Here is a 23,105-nt window from a genome sequence, read left to right on the forward strand (position 1 = left end):
TCCCAGCACAGACCAGTCTTTTTTTTAGAATTGCAGAGAGTTGGAAGGGACCATGAGGGTCATCTAGCCCAACCTCCTGCAATGCAGGAATCCTTTGGCCAACGTGGGGCTTGAACCCACGAGCCTGAGATTAAGAGCCTGGTGTTCTACTGACTGAGTTATCCCAGAAACAATTCACAGACCAGTCTTTTGATCATTTTTATACAGGTTGCTGGCCCTTTGAACTGTAGAAATCAGGCAACATTTCAATGGTGGGGGGGGGAACATAATTTTAATTGCACCCACTTTTTAAATGCACCAGGGCAAGAAATAATATCTACATACATGATAGTAAACATTTGCCCATGAACATGAGGCAGTGTGTTGTAGATAGATCTGAAGCCTTTCAAATTGGAGATTAAGATACACCACCCCTGTACTGATTTGTTTTTCCAAGATCAATGCTAATATCACAAATCCTGCACAGATTACCTTATTTGGTAAAACATTGCTATATTGCCTTTCAGCCCTAAAAGGGTTTCCCAAAGTGGTTTACAACAATACAGTTTTTATAACAATTAAGAAAGATTCACATAAAACTGCCTTTTCTACATGCTCAATGGGAAGGGAACTGGGTTCTCTGAACAGGACTGTTAACAGAGCACAGCTACCCCAACAAGGTTCCTCCAACTTCTCCATCCCTGACCCTTTTTATTTCTAGCCACACAAGCTCTAGGAGGCAGAGAGCATTGCTTGAAAGGTCAAGCTGCAATGTTCCCATTCTTTCTGCAACCTCCCTGAGAAAAGACACCTTACTAGTACAGTATGGAAATTTTCAATCTCAGCCACCTACACTTTAGTTCCTAAAGCTGTAGCAACATAATAAAAAGAAACTTGGCCTCCTCCATGTCTTGCTGGGTTTGGAGAGTTTTCCTAGAGCTTGAAGCAGCATGCATTCTTTCTAATCATGACTCCACCTGATACAGGAATGGGGACCTCATTCTGAGATACTGCTGAACTACAACTCCCATCAGCCATGGTTATTTTCAATGTTGCTGGAGCTGATGGGACAATAGTGCTACAGGTTAACCACCTCTGAGCTAATGGAAACTACTGACAAGACCAGTAGTAGTTTTCCCACCAGGAACACACAAACATGATCCTCTCATGCCAACTGCATATGAAAGTTCAAAGAGCTGGTAAAAGATCATGATGAACACAACAGAAGCGTTATCTTTGAAAAGCCTCTTAGTTCTTTTAAGGTCAGTTTAACAACTGGAAGCTAGGACATCGTCAAGTTCCACAGACAACTAGCTCCAATGGGAGATGTCAAGGAGGGCTGATTGGACAGGAGAAGAAGAGGAAGAAGAAGAAGAAGAAGAAGAAGAAGAAGAAGAAGAAGAAGAAGAAGAAGAAAAAGAAGAAGAAGAGTTTGGATTTGATATCCTGCCTTTCACTCCCTTCAGGAGTCTCAAAGCAGCTAACATTCTCCTTCCCCTTCCTCCCCCACAACAAACACTCTGTGAGGTGAGTGGGGCTGAGAGACTTCAAAGAAGTGTGTCTGGCCCGAGGTCACCCAGCAGCTGCATGTGGAGGAGCGGAGATGCGAACCTGATTCCCCAGATTACGAGACTACGAGATGGAACACATCCACACAGTACTAGCTTTATTTACTAGTTTTCCCAAAGGATCCTAGGAATTGTAGTGGGTCAGGGTGGTGAGAATTGAGGAGAGAAGATGACTATTAAAACCAGTTTAAATCTATGGCTAAGATACATCTAGAAGATGAGCTCTCCAGAAAAGAAATAAGACTGACAACAAAAGCAAAGAAAAGCCACACTGAGAAGATAAGACAAAGTGCAGAGCCAAAGAGAAGCCCAGAATGGGGAATTCATGTGCATCATTAGAATTGTTCAGCTTGAAGAAGAAAAAAGACTCCCTTCCCAGCCATGCTCACTAGTTTGCAACCTGGCATTCATCTCCCATCCATTCCCACTCCAGACATCCGGGGGTTAATTGCTGCTCTCGCCAGCCTCCTCTTCCTTCAGGTCTTCCAGGATGAGCTCATTGATGTCACAGAATGCCAAGCTGCCTTGACTTAAGCAGGTGGCCACCGTGGAGCCGGTACTATCATGCTCTTGGCTGGGGTAGATGACTTTGGGCAAGCTGTTCTTGATGCGGCTTTGGGGATGCACACAGTGAGTTCCTGGTATATGGGGCTCTGTAAGGGGACAGGAGGACACGAGGTGAAATGTTTTGCTGGACCAGCCACACATGAACTTACCTTCCTACACTCCCTTGTTTCCACACTTTCTAGAAAGCAGTCAAGCTCTACCCCTCCCCCCTCCCCCAGCCAACATTCCTTCTGTGCTGATCATGGCAGCAGTATGGGAAAAGTTCCAATACTCCAGAGAAATAGTCAGCACATTGTCTCTCATGAACATGAAGCACATTTTGTAGAGCCACAGGAAAAGGGCAAACACAGGAAGGCACTTTTTTCCCCTCTGCCAAATAATATGCCTGGAATTTTGCTCCAACGCCTTTCTACTCTGGTCCCATTTCTGCAAACTGGGACCAGATGCCACTTGGCATGGCCAGTCAACAGCACATGGTGGCCACCTAGCAGGGAAGGGACACCCCATGGCACAATGCCTATTCAATGCACATTCAGCCCCACCTCTTCGGTTGTAGCAATCCTCTGCAAAACACGAATGCTGCTGTCTGCTTCTTGGTCCCAGCTTCTTGCGAGGTGGGATGATAAAACTCGGGAGAACAGGGCTGTGGCAACTGTAGCAGGGAGACGGGGTCCCCATCTGGGCCGAACCACTGCAGTCAAGAGATGGAGGGAGTGCCTTTATTTATTGATACATTTACTTATTTTCTGTCATGTTCTGATATAACTCATTTTTTAACTAATTTTTTGCCATTTTATTTTGTGGAGCTCTCAGGAAGACCATTACACAGCACAGAAAATTATGCCAAGCAATAAGGAATCAACCTAGCTCAAAATATCAATACTGCACATCAGAAACCCCACTTCTCCCAGTGACAAGCATTCTAGGGTAGAGCACTATCACATTTAATTTCCTTTGGGTGAAGCAACACCAGAACAAATAATACCAACTATTTGGAAGAAGCACCCTCCTAAAAACAGACAGCAGAATCCCACAGGACAAACTGCACCCCCCCTGCCACAAAAGGCTACGCCTGTTTCAGGCTAACTCAGGAAAGAAACTCAGAGCCTTTTCAACTGGCAAACTGTTTTGCTTGCTCCCTTTAGTTGAAAGAGGTATTTCCAGGCTCTGAAGATACCCAGCCCTCAAGGCATACTAATATTTTTCGTCAAACCCATATTAGAATCATAGAATGGTAGATTTTGAAGGGACCATGAGGTTTACCCTCTGAAAAAATATCAGCCAATCTTTTCTGACCAATAAGTGAGAGATCAATTAAAGAAAGGAGGTCAGTTAGAATAACAAGATGACTTGTCTCAATATCCTTAGTTATATGCCAAACAAGATTGCTGACTGTGGTAAAAGCTATTTATTATTACTTATTAAATTTATTACCCACCCTTCACCAGCCGGTCCCAATCCTAGAGCCCAGTCTTATGCTTACACATGCAGAAGAGTCACACTGTGTTCAATGGATCTTACTCCTGAGACAGTGGCTGCGTGTAAACAATACCTTTAAAGCCCAAAGCACTTCCTTTCCCTCAAAGAATTCTGGCCACTGTAGTTTACCTCCCTCAGTTACGATTCCTAGCAACCCTTAGGAAACCACAGTGCCCAGAATTCTTTGAGGGAAAGGAAGGGCTTTGAATGCGCTTTAAAGGTACAGTGTGTACGCAGTCCATGTCCAGTCCCCTGCTAATGCAGGAATTCCACTGCTATGCCATTCATAACGGGGGGCTATCCAGCCTCTGCTTAAAATCCTCTCGTGAAGGTGAGCCCACCACCTTCTGAGACAGCCTGATGTTTCAATGTCCAACAGCTGGTACAATCAAGAAAATGATCCTAATGTTTATAGTCTAAATTCTAACATGAAACTATTGGTTCCAGTCCTGCCCTCTGGAACGATGGAAAACCAATGTAGATACTGAAGTCCCCCTCTGTCCTATACTCTTGAGTCATTCAGTCCGCGCTGCTCACCTGAAGGTGCGTCCACATGAGGGGCAAGTGAACTCTGCTGTACCCCACATTTTGTCTTCAGGCACTGGGTCATACTTGTTCCCACACAGGTGACAACGGGACACCTGTGGAGGGCATCAAATGAGAAGCTAAAAAGGCACCCAAACTCCAGCAATGAACCACAAAATGAAATGGCTGCAGACTCAGTTCAAGTCTTCTGAAGTCCCCTATAGAGCAAGCTGCCCATATGAGGTGTGGCCCCAATACTGTTGCACCCTTGATTGCAGCTGCTTTATTTCTGGTTGCGGGGAGTGGTGGTGGCTGGGAGTGGTGGTCTTGGAGTGAAAAGTAGAAGAAAACACATATAGAGTTCAGCCCCCCACTCTTTGTCCATGCTCCACTTTCACTCCCCTCCCTCAAAAAACACCTCCATAGAGACACTATCCATGCTATATATGGATTTGGTGGAGGACCCAGTTTTAACCCAGGTCTCTTGCCATCATGTCTCCTTGGTCTTCCCTCCCTTTCTGAAGTCTACTCACCACACAAGGGACAATTTTGGGGGGAGGTGATTATCTAAGTTGCAACACTTCTGAAAATAGGTTCTGTCTGGCATAGGAATAAGGAGCCAATGGAACTTCTTTTATTTTTCCAACCCCAATTACTGGGTGGGGGGATTGTCATCAGAAGTCAGCACATTGGAAGAGGACACACATACACACCCTAGCAATTAGGCTGAAAAACCCTTCATTAGCACCACTGGAAGCCCTTTTTCAAGCCTAACTGCTGTGCAGGGACAGAATAAGGAGAGGAAGCTGGGAGATGCATTTGGCCTGTGGGCCAAAGAATTTTCACACACACTTTTATTTTTCCTTTTAAATTTAGGCAAAGATGGGGAGGCAAAAGAGGGAGGAATGGGAGAAGCGAGGGTAAGAAGGGTTAATATCCTGAGAAAACACCCATCTCCCTTTTAGATGAGCTACCTCAGTGGTTGTACATGGCCATCAGTTTGACCCTTTGAGGCAGAAGATCCACGACACATGGTCATGCATGCACACACACCTGTTTTCTCTTTGGGACTCGACGCCACCACATACTGTCACAGGGCTGGCAGGAAAACTGGCGGTCTTCAGGTGGGATGCGGTTCTTTTCGGCATTGTCAAACATGCGCAAGTTCTTCTGCGTCAGAGGCAAGCACTTCAGCTGCTGAGCAACCTCCTGGGGAAGAATAAACATGAAGCGTGTGAGTGTGATCTCCTGGGTGGTCCTCCAAGGGCCAGGAAATTCCTTCATGGCCAAGGGCAAACCCGCTTCCCTCACACCTTGTCCAACTTGAGCAACTGGTCAGAAGACGACGACAAAGAAGAAAGCTACTGTGGCCCTGTTCCTAGTGGATGGACCTGGGTGTATGTTGACCAACACTGAGGGAGAAACAAGGGGCTGATCCAGACTTCCTTTTGTGACATGTTTCTAGGCACATGTCCAGGCTGTAAAGCACTGTGTGCAAGTGCATTCCCCACCCCACGCCCCGGCAACACTTTCCCACAAAAACTCGCTATTTACCACTGAATTGAGCAAACTGCAATCTGCAGAAAACCCGAATTGCCGTTTGTTCTGATTCAGCATTAAAGGGCAGGTTTTTGCAAGGAAAACACTCAAACGCGGAACTTTAAAGTGTGGACCTGTGTCTAGAAAGCTTGGGGCAAAAGGAAAGTCCAAGAACCAAGAGTCTGCTGGTTGTGGCAAGAAGGTGAACAGGAGAAGAAGAGAGACTTCTGTGCTCTCACCACCAACAGCTTCCCCTTCCCTCCTGGCTAGCCTTGCAGCAGCTGAGAGCAGCCGTAATCTGGTGGCCTCTGCACCTGCAGCCCATTAGCATCTCCTGGCTGTAGCACCAGCTGCAAAGCAGAGGCAGGGCTAACAGCTACAATTGGTTTAAATGTTTTAATTGCTTTAACTGTTTCTGATTTGGGGGGGGGGTTGCTGTTTTTATTGAGGAAGACGAGATGTGTTTGGGAGGAAAATAAGTGGGGAGAGCAGGGGGTCAACCACAGTGGTTCTGGGTAGGGGAACGTATGGTGTGGGAGGTGGGGCAGACCAGGTAAGGGGCACACGGTACAAGTGACTGTGCCGTGTGCCAGCCCCTGCTTCAGTCCGGGGAATTTCGGTTGTCCTATCAGCCAGCCCTTGGGTCTGCAGCTGCTGTTGTTGAATTTTGGTTTGGCTCTGAGTAAAGACCTCCCTCATCCATGATCTGATGATGGACATGGAGGCTGATCTGGTCTGTACCACGAACACCTGGGTAGCTGAGCAGGGTGGAGTTGTCTCACCCAGCTGTGCCCACCTGGGTACTCAGTGATCAACAGGGCAGACCTGAGGGCTGGGGAGGAGGAGTTGCTGTGGTCTGTAGAGACTCCATCTCTCTCTCCAGGCTCTCTGTCTCTGTTGTGGAAGGCTCTAGAGTTCCTGGCACTGGGCAATCAGGATAGATTAGGGATTCTGTGTCAGGTAGCCCTCCCATCTGTGGTTCAACACTGTAACAGAAACAGGCATGGCTTGACAGGAATTAACTTTATTGCTCATTAACCAAGGAGACAGCACACGGTACATCCAACAGTTAAGCAAGGCAGTTGCAGAAGCTAAAGTTCCTGCCCCTTTCTTCCCTTTATTTATACCTCCCTCCTTGCATTTTTTCACTGTGACTCAACTTTTCTTAATTGTTCCAGCCTTTTCTCGACTTCATTCCTGTGCAGAGAATGGGGGAGGGGAAGGAGCCGAATCAATACTGTATTGCAGAGCAGGAGACACAGCCCCTGCTCCTTCTCTCTCTGCGTCTGTGGCCACCTCAAGCCTCTCCCCTTCGCCTTCACGCTCTGCTGATGATTCCTCTCTGCCCCACCAGTCTGAATCTGGTTCAAAGTCCCCTTCCTCCTCAGGTGCTTCCTGGGCCACTGGCTGCCACCACTCTTCCTGCCATTCTGCTGGTTTACCACCCGCCTCGCTGCCCAGCAGTCTCCCTGCCTGAGCTGACAGAGCTGGTTTTGGAGGCAGGGTTGAGGACTCCCAGACTGCTGGTTTTGGGGACTTCAACATCCATGCCAACGTGACTGGCTCTGGGGTGGCTCAGGACTTCATGGCTGCCATGCTGACCATGGGGATGTCCCAAAATGTCACCTGCCCAACACATGTGGACCTTGTTTTCTCAACTACAAAGGTCAACCTTGGTTGCTCATTAATGCAGGAACATAGGAAGGACTGAAGTCTTGGAATGCCAACATTTTGAGCATTTTCTAACAATTTAACATTAACCTTCCCAATTCTCTGTAACAGACTCCAATTCTCATGAGTCCCAGCCAGCATGACCAATGGTCAGAAATGATGGCAGCTGTTGATTGCTTTAACGCTCCGTACCAATGTAATAAAGTTTTAATTATGACTTAACGGCACATCAGTATGGTGGATTCTCTTTTTCTTTCTCCGATCTTTCCCTTATTTTCCTTATTCCACCCCCAATGGTTCTGTCCCAGTGACCACAACAGTCCAGCCCTGGACCTATTCTCACCTTTATTTTCTCATCACTCTTGTCATTTCGTTTCTGCAAGGAAAGAAATAAACTATGATGAACAACATTATTAAATCAATATAACCCAGTACACATTGTTTGAACACAAAAACATTCACTGAGCATATCCTTTTCAAATGCTACATGCTGTTTATAACTCTTGAGGTTTTCCTCTGGTCATCCTACAAAATTAGGACCAGATTTAAAAACACAGCGCTTGTGCACACAACATATTTTGCACACATGCACACAGACAACATACTCTTCCTATGCACACATACAAACCTAAGCAAGTGACATCCACTGAATTTTTAAGAGTTTATTCCTGCTTTGCACCTGGTCCTCTCCTGGTGTTCTCTTCTTTTTAAAAGAATTAAAGAAGATGTAAGTAAAAGAAAGACATGACATTGGAATTAACCACGTAAGATCAGGGTGCAACTCAATTGTGTGTCTCGCCCCAGCTATTGGAAGTGAATAGAATATGGAATAAGACCTTCACTGCTTTCTGTTTTGATATTTTATTAATGCAGTTAGGAATTCAGGGACAAGACTAGTGGCTGGCAGACAAATGTGAGATTGAGCTGCTGGTATCATTGTTACACAAAAGGATGGCTCAAGATATGTTGGTGCCTGTGAAAAATCCAAATGGTGTCTTTTCCCTCTTTGGGTGCCATCCTCTGGAAAGTCCTGCACATTTCCCATTTGGTTCGTTGGTAGGATTGTGCCTACCCGTTTAGATCTTTCTGCTTCTTGTTCTTACTAGCATCAGCGGCAACTAACCTGGCTGGCTTGTCTTAGTCATGTTATACAAGCAGCTCAGAAAAAGAAAGTTTTAATGGTCTCTCTAGTGGGAGACCCTAATTTACCTGAACTGCACACACCCCAGAAGTATTCTGAGAGTATTCTTACTATTCCCATCACCTGTCAAAAAGCAGTTCAAAAAGGGTTTGCCAAGTCAGTTAAGATCTACCAGTGGGGCTCTGCCCTACACAATACACTCCTCCTTCCCAAATCACCTGTTTCTTCTGCTCCTCTTCTTGTTCCAGTTTATCCACCACTCTCTACAACAAGAAGAAAAGTGTTGAAAGTGGCTACCAGACAGCAGGAAGAACTGGACCCATAAAATAAGAAGCACAATACATATCTAGGTGACATACACACTTCTGAAAGTGACAAAAGACTATTGATCAGGAAGACTGAAAGTGCAGTTAATTCTTAAATAACAAACAGCTCAGAATTCATAGAATCATAGAATCATAGAGTTGGAAGAGACCACAAGGGCCATCGAGTCCAACCCCCTGCTAAGCAGGAAACACCATCAGAGCACTCCTGACATATGGTTGTCAAGCCTCTGCTTAAAGACCTCCAAAGAAGGAGACTCCACCACACTCCTTGGCAGCAAATTCCACTGTCAAACAGCTCTTACTGTCAGGAAGTTCTTCCTAATGTTTAGGTGGAATCTTCTTTCTTGTAGTTTGGATCCATTGCTCCGTGTCCGCTTCTCTGGAGCAGCAGAAAACAACCTTTCTCCCTCCTCTATGTGACATCCTTTTATATATTTGAACATGGCTATCATATCACCCCTTAACCTCCTCTTCTCCAGGCTAAACATGCCCAGCTCCCTTAGCCGTTCCTCATAAGGCATCGTTTCCAGGCCTTTGACCATTTTGGTTGCCCTCCTCTGGACACGTTCCAGTTTGTCAGTGTCCTTCTTGAACTGTGGTGCCCAGAACTGGACACAGTACTCCAGGTGAGGTCTGACCAGAGCAGAATACAGTGGCACTATTACTTCCCTTGATCTCGATACTATACTCCTATTGATGCAGCCCAGAATTGCATTGGCTTTTTTAGCTGCCGCGTCACACTGTTGGCTCATGTCAAGTTTGTGGTCAACCAAGACTCCTAGATCCTTTTCACATGTACTGCTCTCAAGCCAGGTGTCACCCATCTTGTATTTGTGCCTCTCATTTTTTTTTGCCCAAGTGCAATACTTCACATTTCTCCCTGTTAAAATTCATCTTGTTTGTTTTTGCCCAGTTCTCTAATCTGTCAAGGTCGTTTTGAAGCCTCGTAGTCTCTTTTGATCTTCTGGAGGCTATTGCTTGCAGTGTCATTGGTTCCCACATGAACCAAGAGGAAGGGGTATTTGTCAGTGGGTTTTATGATTCCTTTCAGTCGTTCAGTTACATCTTGGATCTTAGCCCCGGGGAGACAGCACACTTCCCGAGACATCTTGTCAGGCCCACAGATCACTGCTTCTGTTCCCCTCAGTAGGGAATCCCCTATCACCACTACACGCCTCCTCTTAGGTTTGGTCGGGGTTCTTCCGTGAGCTGTCCGTTCCAAGGTCGCCTGCACATTCCCTGAGGACTGACTTTGCTGCTCGTCTTCATATACCTGATCGACTGTAATGAAGGAGAGATCCTCAAATGGAGTCTTCTCTTCATCTTCCATGCTTGGGGAGAGGACCTCAAAGCGATTGTGTATTTCTAAACAATCAGAGCGAACCCTGGGCCTCCTACTTCTTTGAGTCACGTTTCTCCATATATCTGGCTCCTGTGTTGGTGAACTAGCCTGCTTCTCAGGGGAGTCCCCTGTCTCCTCCTTGGTGGAGACGGTGTGCTCTGTTGCTTCCAAGAAGAGCTCCAGCTCTCTAATTCTTTGGAGCGTAGCTACACGTTCCTCCAGTTGCTGGACTTTGTCTTTTAAGAGGGCAATCAACATGCAATTGCTGCAGGTAAAGCTGCCTGCAACCTTTGGCAAGATGGCAAACATTGCGCAGGAACCGCAGGCGACTGCAGCTGTTCCCTCCCCCTCCATCTTGAGAACGTGTCGTTGGGGGTGGCTACAGCGGTCCTCCATCATAAAAAGCGTGAAGACAGGACAAATAACCCCCCCCCAAAAAAAACCCTAGGTCTCCCCCAACAAACGTTTGAGACTAGCTCCCCTAAATCTAAAAGATGGATCAAACTGTGCGCGCCACTAGGCGCGCGCCGCTGCCCTACAAGCTCTGATAAGTTTCTCCCACAGCTAATCACCTGCCTCAACAGAAACCCTGCCCCCACTGACCTATGCACAGGGAGAGCAGCTAATCAGCCAAAAAGAAACACACACACACAAGAAAACCCTTTTTGCTCCTTCTTCAACCGCTGCCCTGCAAGCTCTGATAAGCTCCTCCCAGAGCTAATCACCTGCCTCAACAGAAACCCTGCCCCCACTGACCTATGCACAGGGAGAGCAGCTAATCAGCCAAAAAGAAACACACACACACACAAGAAAACCCTTTTTGCTCCTTCTTCATGTCACAGTAACTATATGATCCATCATTTTCCCAGGCAGGGCTTTTTTTCAACTGGAACTTGCTGAAACTCCATTCTGGGACCTCTCAGGTGGACGCCATTGCCATTCTAAGAGAACGAGGGAGGTTTTCATGGTGAGAAAAATGATAAACGCAAACATATAATTAGTGGTGCCTCAAATCTGTTGCTGCAGTCGGTGACTTTCCTGCATTAGCAGGTTGGACTAGATGACCTTTGAGTTTTTCTCCACATTTATGATTCTGTGAAAACTTAGGAGCCAGCAATGTTTCCTAGGAGCCAGATGGGAGGCTCTTCCTTACTGGTGGGGACCTGAGCACCCCAGTGCTCTGTGACCCCATCTGCACTACACACTTCAAGCAGAATCATAGACATAGGCAGCCCTTATTCTCCTCACCAAGCTACAATTTCCAGGCTGGATTAACAGGCAGCCCCTCTTCCCAGGAACTCTGGGACTGCAGCTCTGGGAGGGGAAGAGGGGCTTCTGAACAACTCTCAGCACCCGGAACAAACGGCACTTCCCGGGATTCTTTTGGGCAAGCCATGACTGTTTAAAGCAGGATACAGCTTTAAATGGGGGGAGCAAATGGGACCTCTGACTGGAGCATTTCCCCCTGCTCCCTTTCCCGCCCTCCGTTCCTTCCAGGTCTCCTTGGAGTCACGGTCCTCCACTTTTATATGTGGTGGATTTACAAAATAACAAAGAACTTCTGGGAAATGGAAGTAGGGCATGATACCAACAAAGGAAGAATGGCAGACAAAACTGATAGAATACATAGAAATGGCTAAAAGAATCATGGACATAGAGAGACAACAGGACTGTACGATAATAAAATCATAGGAAACGGAAGATACGTAGCCGCTCCAGCAACATATCTCTATTTCCTCACATCCAGAAATGCAAGAGGGCTTTCACTCTTGCTAGAAGCTCGGCCTTGCCCTCACCGGTTCTGGAAGGCTCCTTTAGAAAAGTCCTGTACGCAGAGACTTTGCGCCTGCCCATTAGGGGAAATAGGAAGCCCCAAACATATATTTTTTAGATGTCCTTTTTATGTTGAGATTCATAGAGACACCATTGATCCTTTGCTGAAGGGGCTCGCCGACCTTTCAGACAAGTCTAAACTTAATTCTCTCCTCTTAGGCAAAGATCACAAGACGACCTGGCTGGTAGCCAGATTCTGCGCCCAGATTTGCAGGCACAGATCATCCTCTAGAATAAAATAGCTTACTAGGGAAATGCTGAAGTCGCCCTTTGGGGCGCCTCAGGGTCAATTTTTTATGGTAGCCCAAATCTCAGTTGTACACGTGTATGTATATATCTCAATTTTAACTCATGAGCTGCAATCTGCTCCGATTGTATATTTTATCTTTATGAACGCTGTTTTTATTGTGTTATGTTATGTGAGCTGATCTTTGACCGTAATAAATTATCTATCTAGAAATGGCCAATCTGATGCATAGATAAGGATTTAAAAAATACAAAGAAGATTGGAAAAGATATGTTGAATATTTGAAAAACTATTGTAAACATATTAAAACATTAGCAGTATTAGAATAAATCCAGCAGTAAGGAATATTTTGATATCAAATTGGAAAAATGAGATAATAAAACGAACCATGGGTGGGGGGGAAGGGAAGTTGATGATAAAGCTTCGTATATGGACTTAAAATGGTTTAGTTTAAATTTGTTAAAAAATGAAAATGATAAGTAATTTTTTTTAAAAGGAGTCATAGCCCTCTGCATCTCCAGGCAGAAATCACCAGGCCCAGTTTTGGAGGCCAAAACAGAATTAAGGAAATGGCATTAAAAAGGCACCCAAGATGCTGAGTGAGGTGAGTTTGCCCCCTTTAATATTATTCTCTTGGGGGGACTCAGTAGGTGAGTTTTGGGAATTATGCTCAGAGTATGAGAGATCACTGTATTTGGGTTATTTGTTTAGTAAGATTTATAGTCTGTCTCATCCTGAGTGTCTGGGACAGGTGACAATATTTAATACAAACAGCAGAATAGGAAAATGTAGTTGAAATGTTTTGCACCAGCACTTCCTAGTTTCTTGGAATTTTGTGCTGCTGACAACTATTCAAAGTACTGCACAGTGACTGTCTGAAATTCAATTTAATATCAGCATTCCTAAGTGAGTGTTCAAAATCTCAGTCAAACCTCACCTTAAAGACTTAGAAATGTTTTATTACCTTGCGTAATTAATATTTATCCGCAGACTTATTTATTTAGGTCATAACTGGACCATGGATAATTGGACCCACTTTGTTGGCGTTTGTCTGTCTCAAGAAGGCATCTTTCCACCAAGGGTGAAGTCAAGCTGCTAGAGAAGTACTACACCTGCTGTGGTTGTGGAGACTGATAACTCGTAACTGCTGCTTCCTACATTTTTTTGCTGAGTTAGGAGCACTCTTGACCTCTCTGGGGTGCAAGCCAGGGCAGTATGTACAGAGGCCCTGGGCTGCCCAGATGACAAGAACCCCCTCTCGGCCTTGCTGATGTGGTTCAAATGAAAACAGAGCAATACATATGGCACCAGCTTGACTGCATGAGTTGCCAGAAGGAGGCGTACAGAATGCCACCCAACAGTCTTAGGGTTTACTCCTTAGCCTTTTCTTCTCCCAGTGATGTTCCGCAAGGCAGCGGGTATGGATGTTTCCTTGGGGTTTACTCCTGAAGGCTTTCTTACAAATGAGTATAACCACAAGGAAGCAGAGGCTTAGGAGCAGTGTTCTGCTTCTCTTAGATGGGTTACATTCCCAGGTTGACGTTTCCCACCTGCCCCTCACTTTCCTCTACAGCAAACTGCCTTCTTAACTGTGGAACCCACTGTTGGTCTCGTCCCTAACTCATCAATGGGAAGACCCATTGGCTACCCTCAGCTGCTTTAGCTGGTGAGTGGAGTTGTTAAATTAGGATAGCACAGCTGTTGGGTTAATAAGAGCTTCATTTGTTTAACATTTCAGTATCTATAAATGCCCTTTTAAAGTAGCTTCTGACTCCTTACTCTTCATCTACCTTTTCCCAGCTTTTCACCTCTGCCTAAGATAAACAGACAGAGAATTACCAAAGCCACAGGATCATCATCGAGGCTCTCTCCATCTTCTGGGTCCGTATCTAAAAAACAGCAACACCACAAAGTTAGAGCAGGCTGAATGTGAGTTGCTGTTAGAAAGGAGGTCTCAAACTGTGAAATGTAAATGTGCTGACGCTAGGAATTGAAAGCATTCTGTGACCAGAGGAGAGGGAGCTGTATAAAACACAAGTCAGTTTACATCGACTTGTACCCTTTGTTCTAATCGACTGCTGCAATGCACTCTGTGTGGGTCTGGCCTGGAGACTCCAGCTCAGGGCTTTAGTGTTGCGCCCCTTCCTTGGGGTTGTGCGGCTCGCAGCTGTGCATCAGAGGCGGGTTTATTTTGTGGTGTTGATGGTGCAGAAAGCACCAAAAAGCTCAACAACAACTTTGGGTGGGTGCTCCCCTAAAAACAAGTTCTGGCGCCTCTTTTTCTAGTAAAACAAGCCCTGCTCTAGCTGGTGCAAAAGGTGGATGGGGACAGATTATTGCCAGCACTTAACTCAGGTGCTCAAAAGTTTATAGTGGCTCAGGTTAGGTTCAAGGTTCTGGTCTTAATTTACAGGGCCACTAACACCTCAGATCCAGGATGCCTAATCCCTTATATTGCTGTCCAGCCACTGAGGTTTTTGAGGGAGTCACGGTCACTGGTCCCCCATAGCTCAGAGCCACCTTGAGCTGTGTGTTTAGTACTGTAGACCCAATTTTATGGAACTTCTTTCCAGTTGAGGCCAGACAGCCCCTGCCTCCCTGCTGAATGTCGGGTGCGCACTGAAGACTTCTTTATTCCAAGCAGGCACTGTAACTGAAGTCTGATTTTACTATTTGAACATTTACCTTTTCTTTTCTTTTTGCTTTTATTAAAAGATTTTCATGAATAAAAAGTACATTCAGTGTCTCTGAATTTCAAATCATAAAGTCATGAAGGTCAGTTACGGTCAGTTTGAGACATCTTTGTTATGGGCAGCATGGGGCTGGGGTGGGGAATGAGAAGTGGGGAGACACAGGGGAGGAAAAAGGCATGTGGGGAAAACAATAAACTTTCATTCTTTTTCATAGTATATGAACGGAGCTTCTGGGAGTGTCATGTGGGTAGGTATCTTGATTTTGCTGGTGCAGCGAGAGACCAGAGGAACTTCTACCTTTTCTGTATTGTATTTCTTATACACCAATTAGAGACGACTGTAGTTAAGCGGTATAGACATTGTTTAACTAAATGATAAACTGTTTTAATGATTGTCTTGTCCAATGGCAGAACAATCTTCATTCATTCCTTCTACTTTTTCTTTTGGTCACCCATACATCAGTCTCCTTTGACATTAGCAAGCTTCATCAATATATTGTGCTCTACAAGATGGCGGTTGTATATGTACTGTGAAGGCACTTCTTGGAGTGCTGCAGCTGCTGGGCTGCCCTCATTCACGTGCCTGCCCTCTCTAGAGGCTCCCCATTTCTGCAGGGTAACAGCAGAAGAACTTCCAATAGGGCTGCCACATGGAAGATGGAGCAAGCTCGTTTTCTCCTGCTCTGGAGAGCAGGACTTGAACCAATGGCTTCAAGATATAAGGAAGGAGATTCTGACTAAACAGAAGAGCTTTCTGTAAGTAAGAGCTTTTTGACAGTAGAATTGTCTCCTTTGGAAGGTGGTAGACTCTCCTTCATTAAAGGTTTTTAAGCAGAGGTTGGACAACCTTCTGTCATGAATACTTTGAGATTCCTGCATTGCAGGGAGTTGGACTAGATGACCCTTGTTGTCCCTTCCAGCTCTATAATTCTACTATTTTATATGGGTCTTGCATGGAAGAAATGTCCTAGTAGTAGTAGGCTGGGCAACCTGTTCAGGCAGGCATCAACTTGTGCTTTTTGTAGTTACACAAAACCTTGCCTAACCTAGTACTTTAACACTGCAGCCTGCAGCCCAGAATATAGGAGATCCGTCCAGATGTTGTTGGACTCCAACTCCCATCAATCCCAGGCATCATGGATGAAGGGAGCAGAGGTTGGGTGTGTGGCTGGGTATATGGGGACAAAAGTAGATAGAGATCATTTGTGTTTATTAATAAAGGACTTGACTGGATCCCCAGATCCAAAGCGCAGGGCTACACGCACTCTCCAGCAGGACAGAGCCCTCAGCAGAATTTAAAAACACTGAATCATGCAGCACAGTGAAGTGTGAGGAATATAGGCTGTTAGACCTTTTTAATATCCTGTTCTGGCTGCTTGCAGCACTTCCCCTCGCCTCTTGCAATGAACAGAGCACACCATTAGCAAGTTTAAAGGCTTTACTTACAAAAATCCAAAGGTCAGGTTCATGTACTATTCCATGCCACAGCAAGAAGTACACAGGTAGAAAATATTGGGTTTACAAAATACAGTGAAATAGCTCTGGGCACACAGTCTGACCTTGTAGTGAGCAAGCTCAGCCATGTCCTATCTCGGTGAGTTCACATGGTGAAAGAGAATGAACCCAGGAAAAACTTAATTTCCACGCTTCTGGGTGAGGGGCGTGACCTGAGTCTAGGAACACAGTTCTATGATCTTAACCCTTTCATTCATTAACTAGCCCTATGCTTTCTAGTTATATTTGACTGTAATTTCCCACAGTTTGGTCATGTGTTATGGATGCCTTAGTTGAAATTCCTGCATTGCAGAGGACTGGACTAGATGACCCTTGGGTTCCCTTCCAACTCTATGGTTCTATGGTTCTAAGCACTCTCAGCCTCCCCAGCTGCAATATGGAGATGCCTCTTATGGCCCTGCAGGCACCCCCTTCTCCCATACAATGCAGTGCTTCTGACAGCACGAATGGCTGACTCACCTTCCAGCTCATTTTTGAAGAGAATGATGCGACTACAAGCGAGCTCATGATTGTTGCAGAACTGCCTCATCAGCACCGTAGCCGTTTTGATGCTCACCTTCCCATAAAATTTCTCTCGCAGTCGACGAACACTTTTCTCCAGCTGCACCGGAAGTGTAAGATCAGTTAGTCAGTTGGTCAAGGGAGAAAAAGAAAAAGCTTGCATAGCTTAGCCAGGGTTGTTTCTAAAGTCCACTCCTTTCATTGGGGCTAAGCTAGACGTGACACAAAACCCAACTTTAACAATCACATCAGGTTTGAAACAAACAAACAGTTGTGTGTGTGCGTCATTTAACACTTTCATCCCAGGCTGTGGCAGTTACAAACCCCACTCCCACATCTTTAGTGGAGAAATAATGAAGGCCCAAAAGCAAATTGAGAGGCATCTAAGGAAATTGATGTAGCTGCATAAGGGCTGACAGATGAGCTGAGAGTTAAGAAGGCCATGTATAGGAAATGGAAGAAAGGGGAAATCACAAAGGAGAAGTATACATGAGTAACCAACAGTTGCAGGGTGAAAGTCAGGCTGGCTAAAGCTGTGATGAACTCAGGCTTGAAAGAGAGGTTAAACAATAATAAAGGTTTCTTTAGCTATGTCCGAAGCAGAGGAAGAACAAGCAAGTGGAAGGTCCTCTACATGGAGTAACGAAGATGGAGTAATGCTATTAGGTGACAAAGCGAAGGCAGAACTAACTATTCGACACCTACTCTGCCTCTGTCTTCACCCAAAAGGAAAGTAATGCCAAACCTGGTGTTAAGAGAATAAATAATGTAAGGGGAGGGCTATGGCCCTAGATAGGAAAAGAGGTAGTAAGTGAACACCTAGCTACCGTATTTTTCGCTCTATAAGACGCACCTGACCATAAGACGCACCTAGTTTTAGAGGAGGAGAACAATATTCTCTCCCTCTCTGTGCAGGGGCTCCGTTTCTCCTCCCGCTTCGCTGAAGGGGCGCTGCGCAGAGAGGGAGAGCTGCGCAGCGCCTCTCCACGGCTTCAGGGATAGCCGTGCCAAGCCTCTTCAGGGGAGGGGGAGTGTTCCTCCCATTGCACTGAAGAGGCTTTGCGTGGCTATCCCTGAAGCCAGGAGAGCAAGAGGGATCGGTGTGCACTGATCCTGGCTTCAGTGATAGCTGTGCAGCCTGCATTCACTCCATAAGACGCACCTTACTTTTTAGGAGGAGAAAAGTGCATCTTATAGAGCGAAAAACATGGTACTTTAAATGAATTTGAATCTCCAGGGCCTGGTGAGCTGCATCCAAAGGTACTAAAGGAGCTTGCGGATGTAATCTCAGAGCCTTTGTCTATGATTTGAGAATTTTTGGAGAACAGGTGAGGTTCCTGCAGACTAGAGGAGGGCAAATGTTGTCCCCATCTTCAAAAGGGGGTTGGGGAGAAGACCCAGGTAACTACCGACCAGTGAGCTTGACATTGATACCAAGAAAGGTCCTAGAACAGATAATTCAACAGTCAGTCTGTGAGCACCTAGAAAAGGATGATGTGATTACTAAGACCCAGCATGAGTTTCTCAAAAATAAGTCATGCCATATGAATCTCATTTCTTTTTTTGATGGACTTACAAGCTTGGTGGATCAGGGGAATGCTAGTGACATAGTGTATCTTGATTTTAGTAAGGCTTTTGACAAAATCCCCCATGATTATTCATGCAGAGAAGCTGCTAAAATGTGGGATGAACTGTTTGGTGGATTTGTAGCTGGCTGGCTGGCTGAACACAAAGGTTACCAGTTCCTCGTTATCCTGGGGAAAAGTGACAAGTGGGGTGCCGCAGGGTTCTGTCCTGGGCCTGTTGTTGTTCAAGGTCTTTATAAATGACTTGGATGAAGGAATTGAAGGGATACTAATCAAATTTGCAGATGACGCCAAGCTGGGAGGGGTAACAAACGCCACAGAAGACAATCGGAATTCAAAGTGACCGTTAACAGATTGGAGAACTGGGCTCAAGCTAACAAAATGAATTTCCATAGGGACAAATATAAGGTTCTGCACTTATGCAGGAAGAACCAGATGCAAAAATATAAGATGGGGACACCTGGTTTACAAGTAGTACATGTGAAAAGGATCTAGGAATCTTGGTGGACCACAAGCTTAACATGAGTCAACAGGGTGAAGCAGTAGCAAAATAAGCTAATGTTATTCTACGCTAAAGGGTAAAACCTCAGCGCCTAGGACTTGCCGATCGCATGGTCGGCGGTTCGAATCCCTGCGGCGAGGTGCGCTCCCGTCGTTCGGCCCCAGTGCCTGCCAACCTAGCAGTTTGAAAGCACCTCCGGGTGCAAGTAGATAAATAGGGACCGCTTACCAGCGGGAAGGTAAACGGCGTTCCGTGTGCTGCGCTGGATCGCCAGATGCAGCTTGTCACGCTGGCCATGTGACCCGGAAGTGTCTGCGGACAGCGCTGGCTCCCGGCCTATAGAGTGAGATGAGCGCACAACCCTAGAGTCTGTCAAGACTGGCCTGAACGGGCAGGGGTACCTTTACCTTTACCTTATTCTACGCTACATAAACAGAAGTCTAGTGTCCGGATCAAGTGAAGTAATAGTACCACTCTCTTCTGCCATAGTCAGACGCCTGCATTGCAGGGGGTCAGATTAGATTACCCTTGGGGTCCTTTCCAACTCTACAGTTCTATGGTTCTATAGCAGCTCTGTGCATATAATTTAAGTTGGAATGTCAGAAAGGGAGAAATTGCACCTTCTATTACTGTTATTATTTTAAACCCTGAAGTGATGGCTATCAGTGTGTTAAATCCATCTTTAGCAAATGTGGTGAATTCCAGACGTTGCTAAACTTAAACTCCCATCACCCTGACCATTTAGCCATGCTGGGTGGGGCTGATGGGAGTTGGAATTCTACAACATCTGGAGAGCCTGTGCCTGGTGAAGCTCCGCCACCCGGGTCAGGCCTGACGGCGGGAGGAGAGCAGGCGAGTGGGTGGCAGCCAGGGCACCTTGCGCCCAGTGGCAGCAGCTCTGCGGTGACCTGCAGAGAGCGCCCTCCTCAGCCGCAGCGAGGTGCGCTGAGCCACAGTAGCTCTGCTGAGGGGTCAGGTCTGACCCAGCGATGGACAGCAGGAGAGTCAGCAGTTACCCACCCTCCTTGGCTGCGAGGCACCTTGTGCCCGGCTGCAGTAGCTCCACTACCGGGTCACGTTTGACTTGGCAGCAGAGAGCATCTCACATCAGCCCCAGCAAGGCGCGCCCGTCCCCAGCAGCTCTGCCTCCAGTGGCAGAGAGCAGGGAGGGAGTGGGCAGCAGCTTCCCTGCCCCTCTCCTACCCTGAACTGTGGCACGCAGGCGGGTGCCCTCTATGCCCTGCTCCCCTTGGGGCTCCACTGCTGTACTGGAAACCTGATAGTAGACAGATACACACACACACACCCTAACAGACGGCTTGCCACCCTTCATCTGAATATCACAGGGCGGTTCACAAATAAAAATACAAAATGACAATACAGAATAAATAACAAAACAAAAACAAGCCAATAACCCTGCTCCCACAAACACATTTAAAAGGCCCTAGAATGTTAATAAGATGAATGCCTGGTTAAAGATAAATATTTTCGCCTGGCACCTGAAGATATGTAATGAAGGCACCAGGCGAACCTTATCACTAGACAGGCAGCCCTGCTGGCAAGCGAGGGCAACTTTGTTTGAGATTACATCAGCATTGCACAAGGGATACTCCTCCTACCTTTGCCCCCATGCCTTCAGTTTGCACAAGATAAACATGACCTCAAGAGTCTCCATGACACCATCCTCATGCAACAGCAGAGGAAAATTGCTCACAGTTTGCTGAAGCTCTTAGAAACAGAACATGTGGCAGACCAGACTATATTGCGTAGGGTGGGATGTCATGCTGAGGCTCTATTCCTCACTGCACTTAAACATCTGCTGTGCTGATGGCTCTTTTGCTCATGCCAGAGGTTTCTGTTTCTAATGAAACCAAAGGTCTGGAGGTGGAAGCCATGGGTTGGTAGCCCAGGGGTAGGCAACCTAAGGCCCGGGGGGCGGATGTGGCCCAATCGCCTTCTCAATCCAGCCCGCGGACAGTCCAAGAATCAGCGCATTTTTACATGAGTAGAATGTGTGCTTTTATTTAAAATGCATCTCTGGGTTATTTGTGGGCCATAGGAATTCGTTCAATTTTTTTTTCAAAATATAGTCCGGCCCACCACATGGTCTGAGGGACAGTGGACCGGCCCACAGCTGAAAAAGGTTGCTGACCCCTGGGCAAGCCATTTGCATTTGAGAAATTTGTCCATGCAAGATTAGAGATTAGCCTGAGTACTGCCAGTCCTGGTACTGTGAAGGCAGCAGAAATTCAGCTTTCCTTGGTGAATGATTTAGATTGTTTTTGTCAGCATGCAGGACACCCAGCTGCCACATTCCAGCCTCTCACACGCCACCAAGGAGAAGTGGCTGCATTTTGAGGCACCTGTGCCTTGTTAGAGAAATTAATGCCATGCCATTATAAAATCACAGGAATAGGTGCATCTAAACATATACATGTCCAGAAAACAGCCAACTCCCTGCATGTAACTACAGGTAATACAACAGGAACCCTTCTGCAAATGGCCTTGGCCTATGCAACATAACTCAGTTATATGGTAACAAAGTATCCAGATGTGTCTATTTACAGTGGATATTTTCACTTAGCCTTATTTCTCTATGAATCAACCAATTTCTTGATGAAATATACCTTTCACCAGTGTTATAAGAACACTAAGGTATCAAATATATAATAAATGTTCATAAATCACGAAGCTTTTCTTGAATTTTAATAACCCCAAATATTTCCTCTGAGGAAGGAAATATATTGGAGAAACCTTTCCCAGTAGTTCTTTTCCCTTACAAATCCTGTCAAGGGCATATCTGTGTAAGAATAGGGTGGGCCTGTGACCTGGATTCAAGAACTAAAGTATTTACCATCTCAGAAGAATGGTCAGGCTGCTGCCCAGGTAATACAATCAGTAAAACATTATCAGATATCCCAGCAAACAGGAGAGAAGCTAAACACTCAGATTTCTGTGATGTATGTATGATGCTTTTAGGGTGATCTTTGCTGGGCAATGTCTAAAGTCTTTAAAGGTTCCTGCGCACTTGTTCTTGGTCTCTCACCTCCTTGAAAGCGGGGCGGGGACTCTGTCGCAACAGAAAAATAAAGATCTGCCTTGCTTTCACCGGATTCTGCCTCCATCCATTCTTCCCTGACCGATCATGGACTTAGAGCAAAAGGGCAGCAAAAGCCAAGCCCCAATTTTTCTACATCACTAGCAAGACCTGTGCTAAAATGGTACCGAGAGCAATACAGCAGCCGTGTCTTACCCCTAGGCAGCCTTGAGACTCCTCTAGTCACAAAGCAGGGAATCCTGAGCCTCTCCTCTGTGAAATGTGTCATGAGTATTGATAACTATCCAAGCAGACTTGTCAAAAGAGCAGATATCTATGCATAATCTGTGAAAATGGATTCTGGAGTCAAGATATTCACTGTTTCAAAGGAATGGCCCAGACTGGCCAGGAAAAGGCAATCAGTAAACTTTCTCTGATATCTTGACAGACAGGAGACAAGCCATACATTCAAATTTCTGTTGTAGACCACCTCTTTCTGTGATGCCTGTATAATGCTTTTTGGTAGTCTTTGGGCAATTTCTGAAGCCTTTAAAAGCTGTTACACATCTTTGTTTGTTTGTTTTTAATAATATTTATTAAAGTTTCACATAAAAAAAGACACATCAATAAAAAAAGAATTTAAAAAGAAAAAGAAAAATACACAATACAAAATACAAAAAGAAAAAAGAAAAAACAGTTAAAAACAATTCCATCTTTTCATCACTACTTTTAGATTTACTTATTTCCTGGACCTCATCATACCTCCCTCTTTTGTATTCCAATTCAATTTGTTTGTCCAGCAATTCCCTTCCCTCCTTTTTAATCCCAATCCTTAATCTTAATATAATATAACATTAAATTTTTACCTATTAAAAGCCAATTTTCCATTCTTTTAACCTTTTTAATCCTAATCCTTAATCTTGATCTGTAAATAACTTTAAAGCCTGTACAGCTAGAAGCCACTTAATTTCAGTCCATCATCACTCTAACATTCTTTAATTTTGCAATATTTCTGTAAATAATCTTTAAATTTAAAAGCTGTTACACATCTTTGT

General features: G+C 45.5%; 1 protein-coding gene across 4 annotated transcripts in view; it reads right to left on the reverse strand.

Annotated features, from left to right (window-relative positions):
- Positions 1–253: 253 nt before the first annotated feature.
- The window catches only part of SHFL (shiftless antiviral inhibitor of ribosomal frameshifting), a 33,424-nt gene continuing 10,572 nt past the window's right edge, over positions 254–23,105 (reverse strand). For 2 of the 4 annotated variants that reach the window (XM_080988511.1, XM_080988510.1), the window contains exons 2-9: positions 16,884–17,025; positions 14,057–14,106; positions 8,688–8,732; positions 7,672–7,704; positions 5,172–5,327; positions 4,131–4,234; positions 2,657–2,805; positions 254–2,200 (exon numbers count right to left, since the gene is read on the reverse strand). In XM_080988511.1, coding sequence (XP_080844637.1) covers positions 1,992–2,200; positions 2,657–2,805; positions 4,131–4,234; positions 5,172–5,327; positions 7,672–7,704; positions 8,688–8,732; positions 14,057–14,106; positions 16,884–17,025 — 888 coding nt within the window. In that variant the 3' untranslated portion in view covers positions 254–1,991. The remainder of the gene's footprint in view (positions 2,201–2,656; positions 2,806–4,130; positions 4,235–5,171; positions 5,328–7,671; positions 7,705–8,687; positions 8,733–14,056; positions 14,107–16,883; positions 17,026–23,105) is intronic. The other 2 variants (XM_080988513.1, XM_080988512.1) reach the window with 2 other exon arrangements.

The sequence above is a fragment of the Podarcis pityusensis genome (assembly GCF_964106645.2).
Source record: "Podarcis pityusensis genome assembly, chromosome: 17".
Classification (NCBI taxonomy): Eukaryota; Metazoa; Chordata; class Lepidosauria; order Squamata; family Lacertidae; genus Podarcis; species Podarcis pityusensis.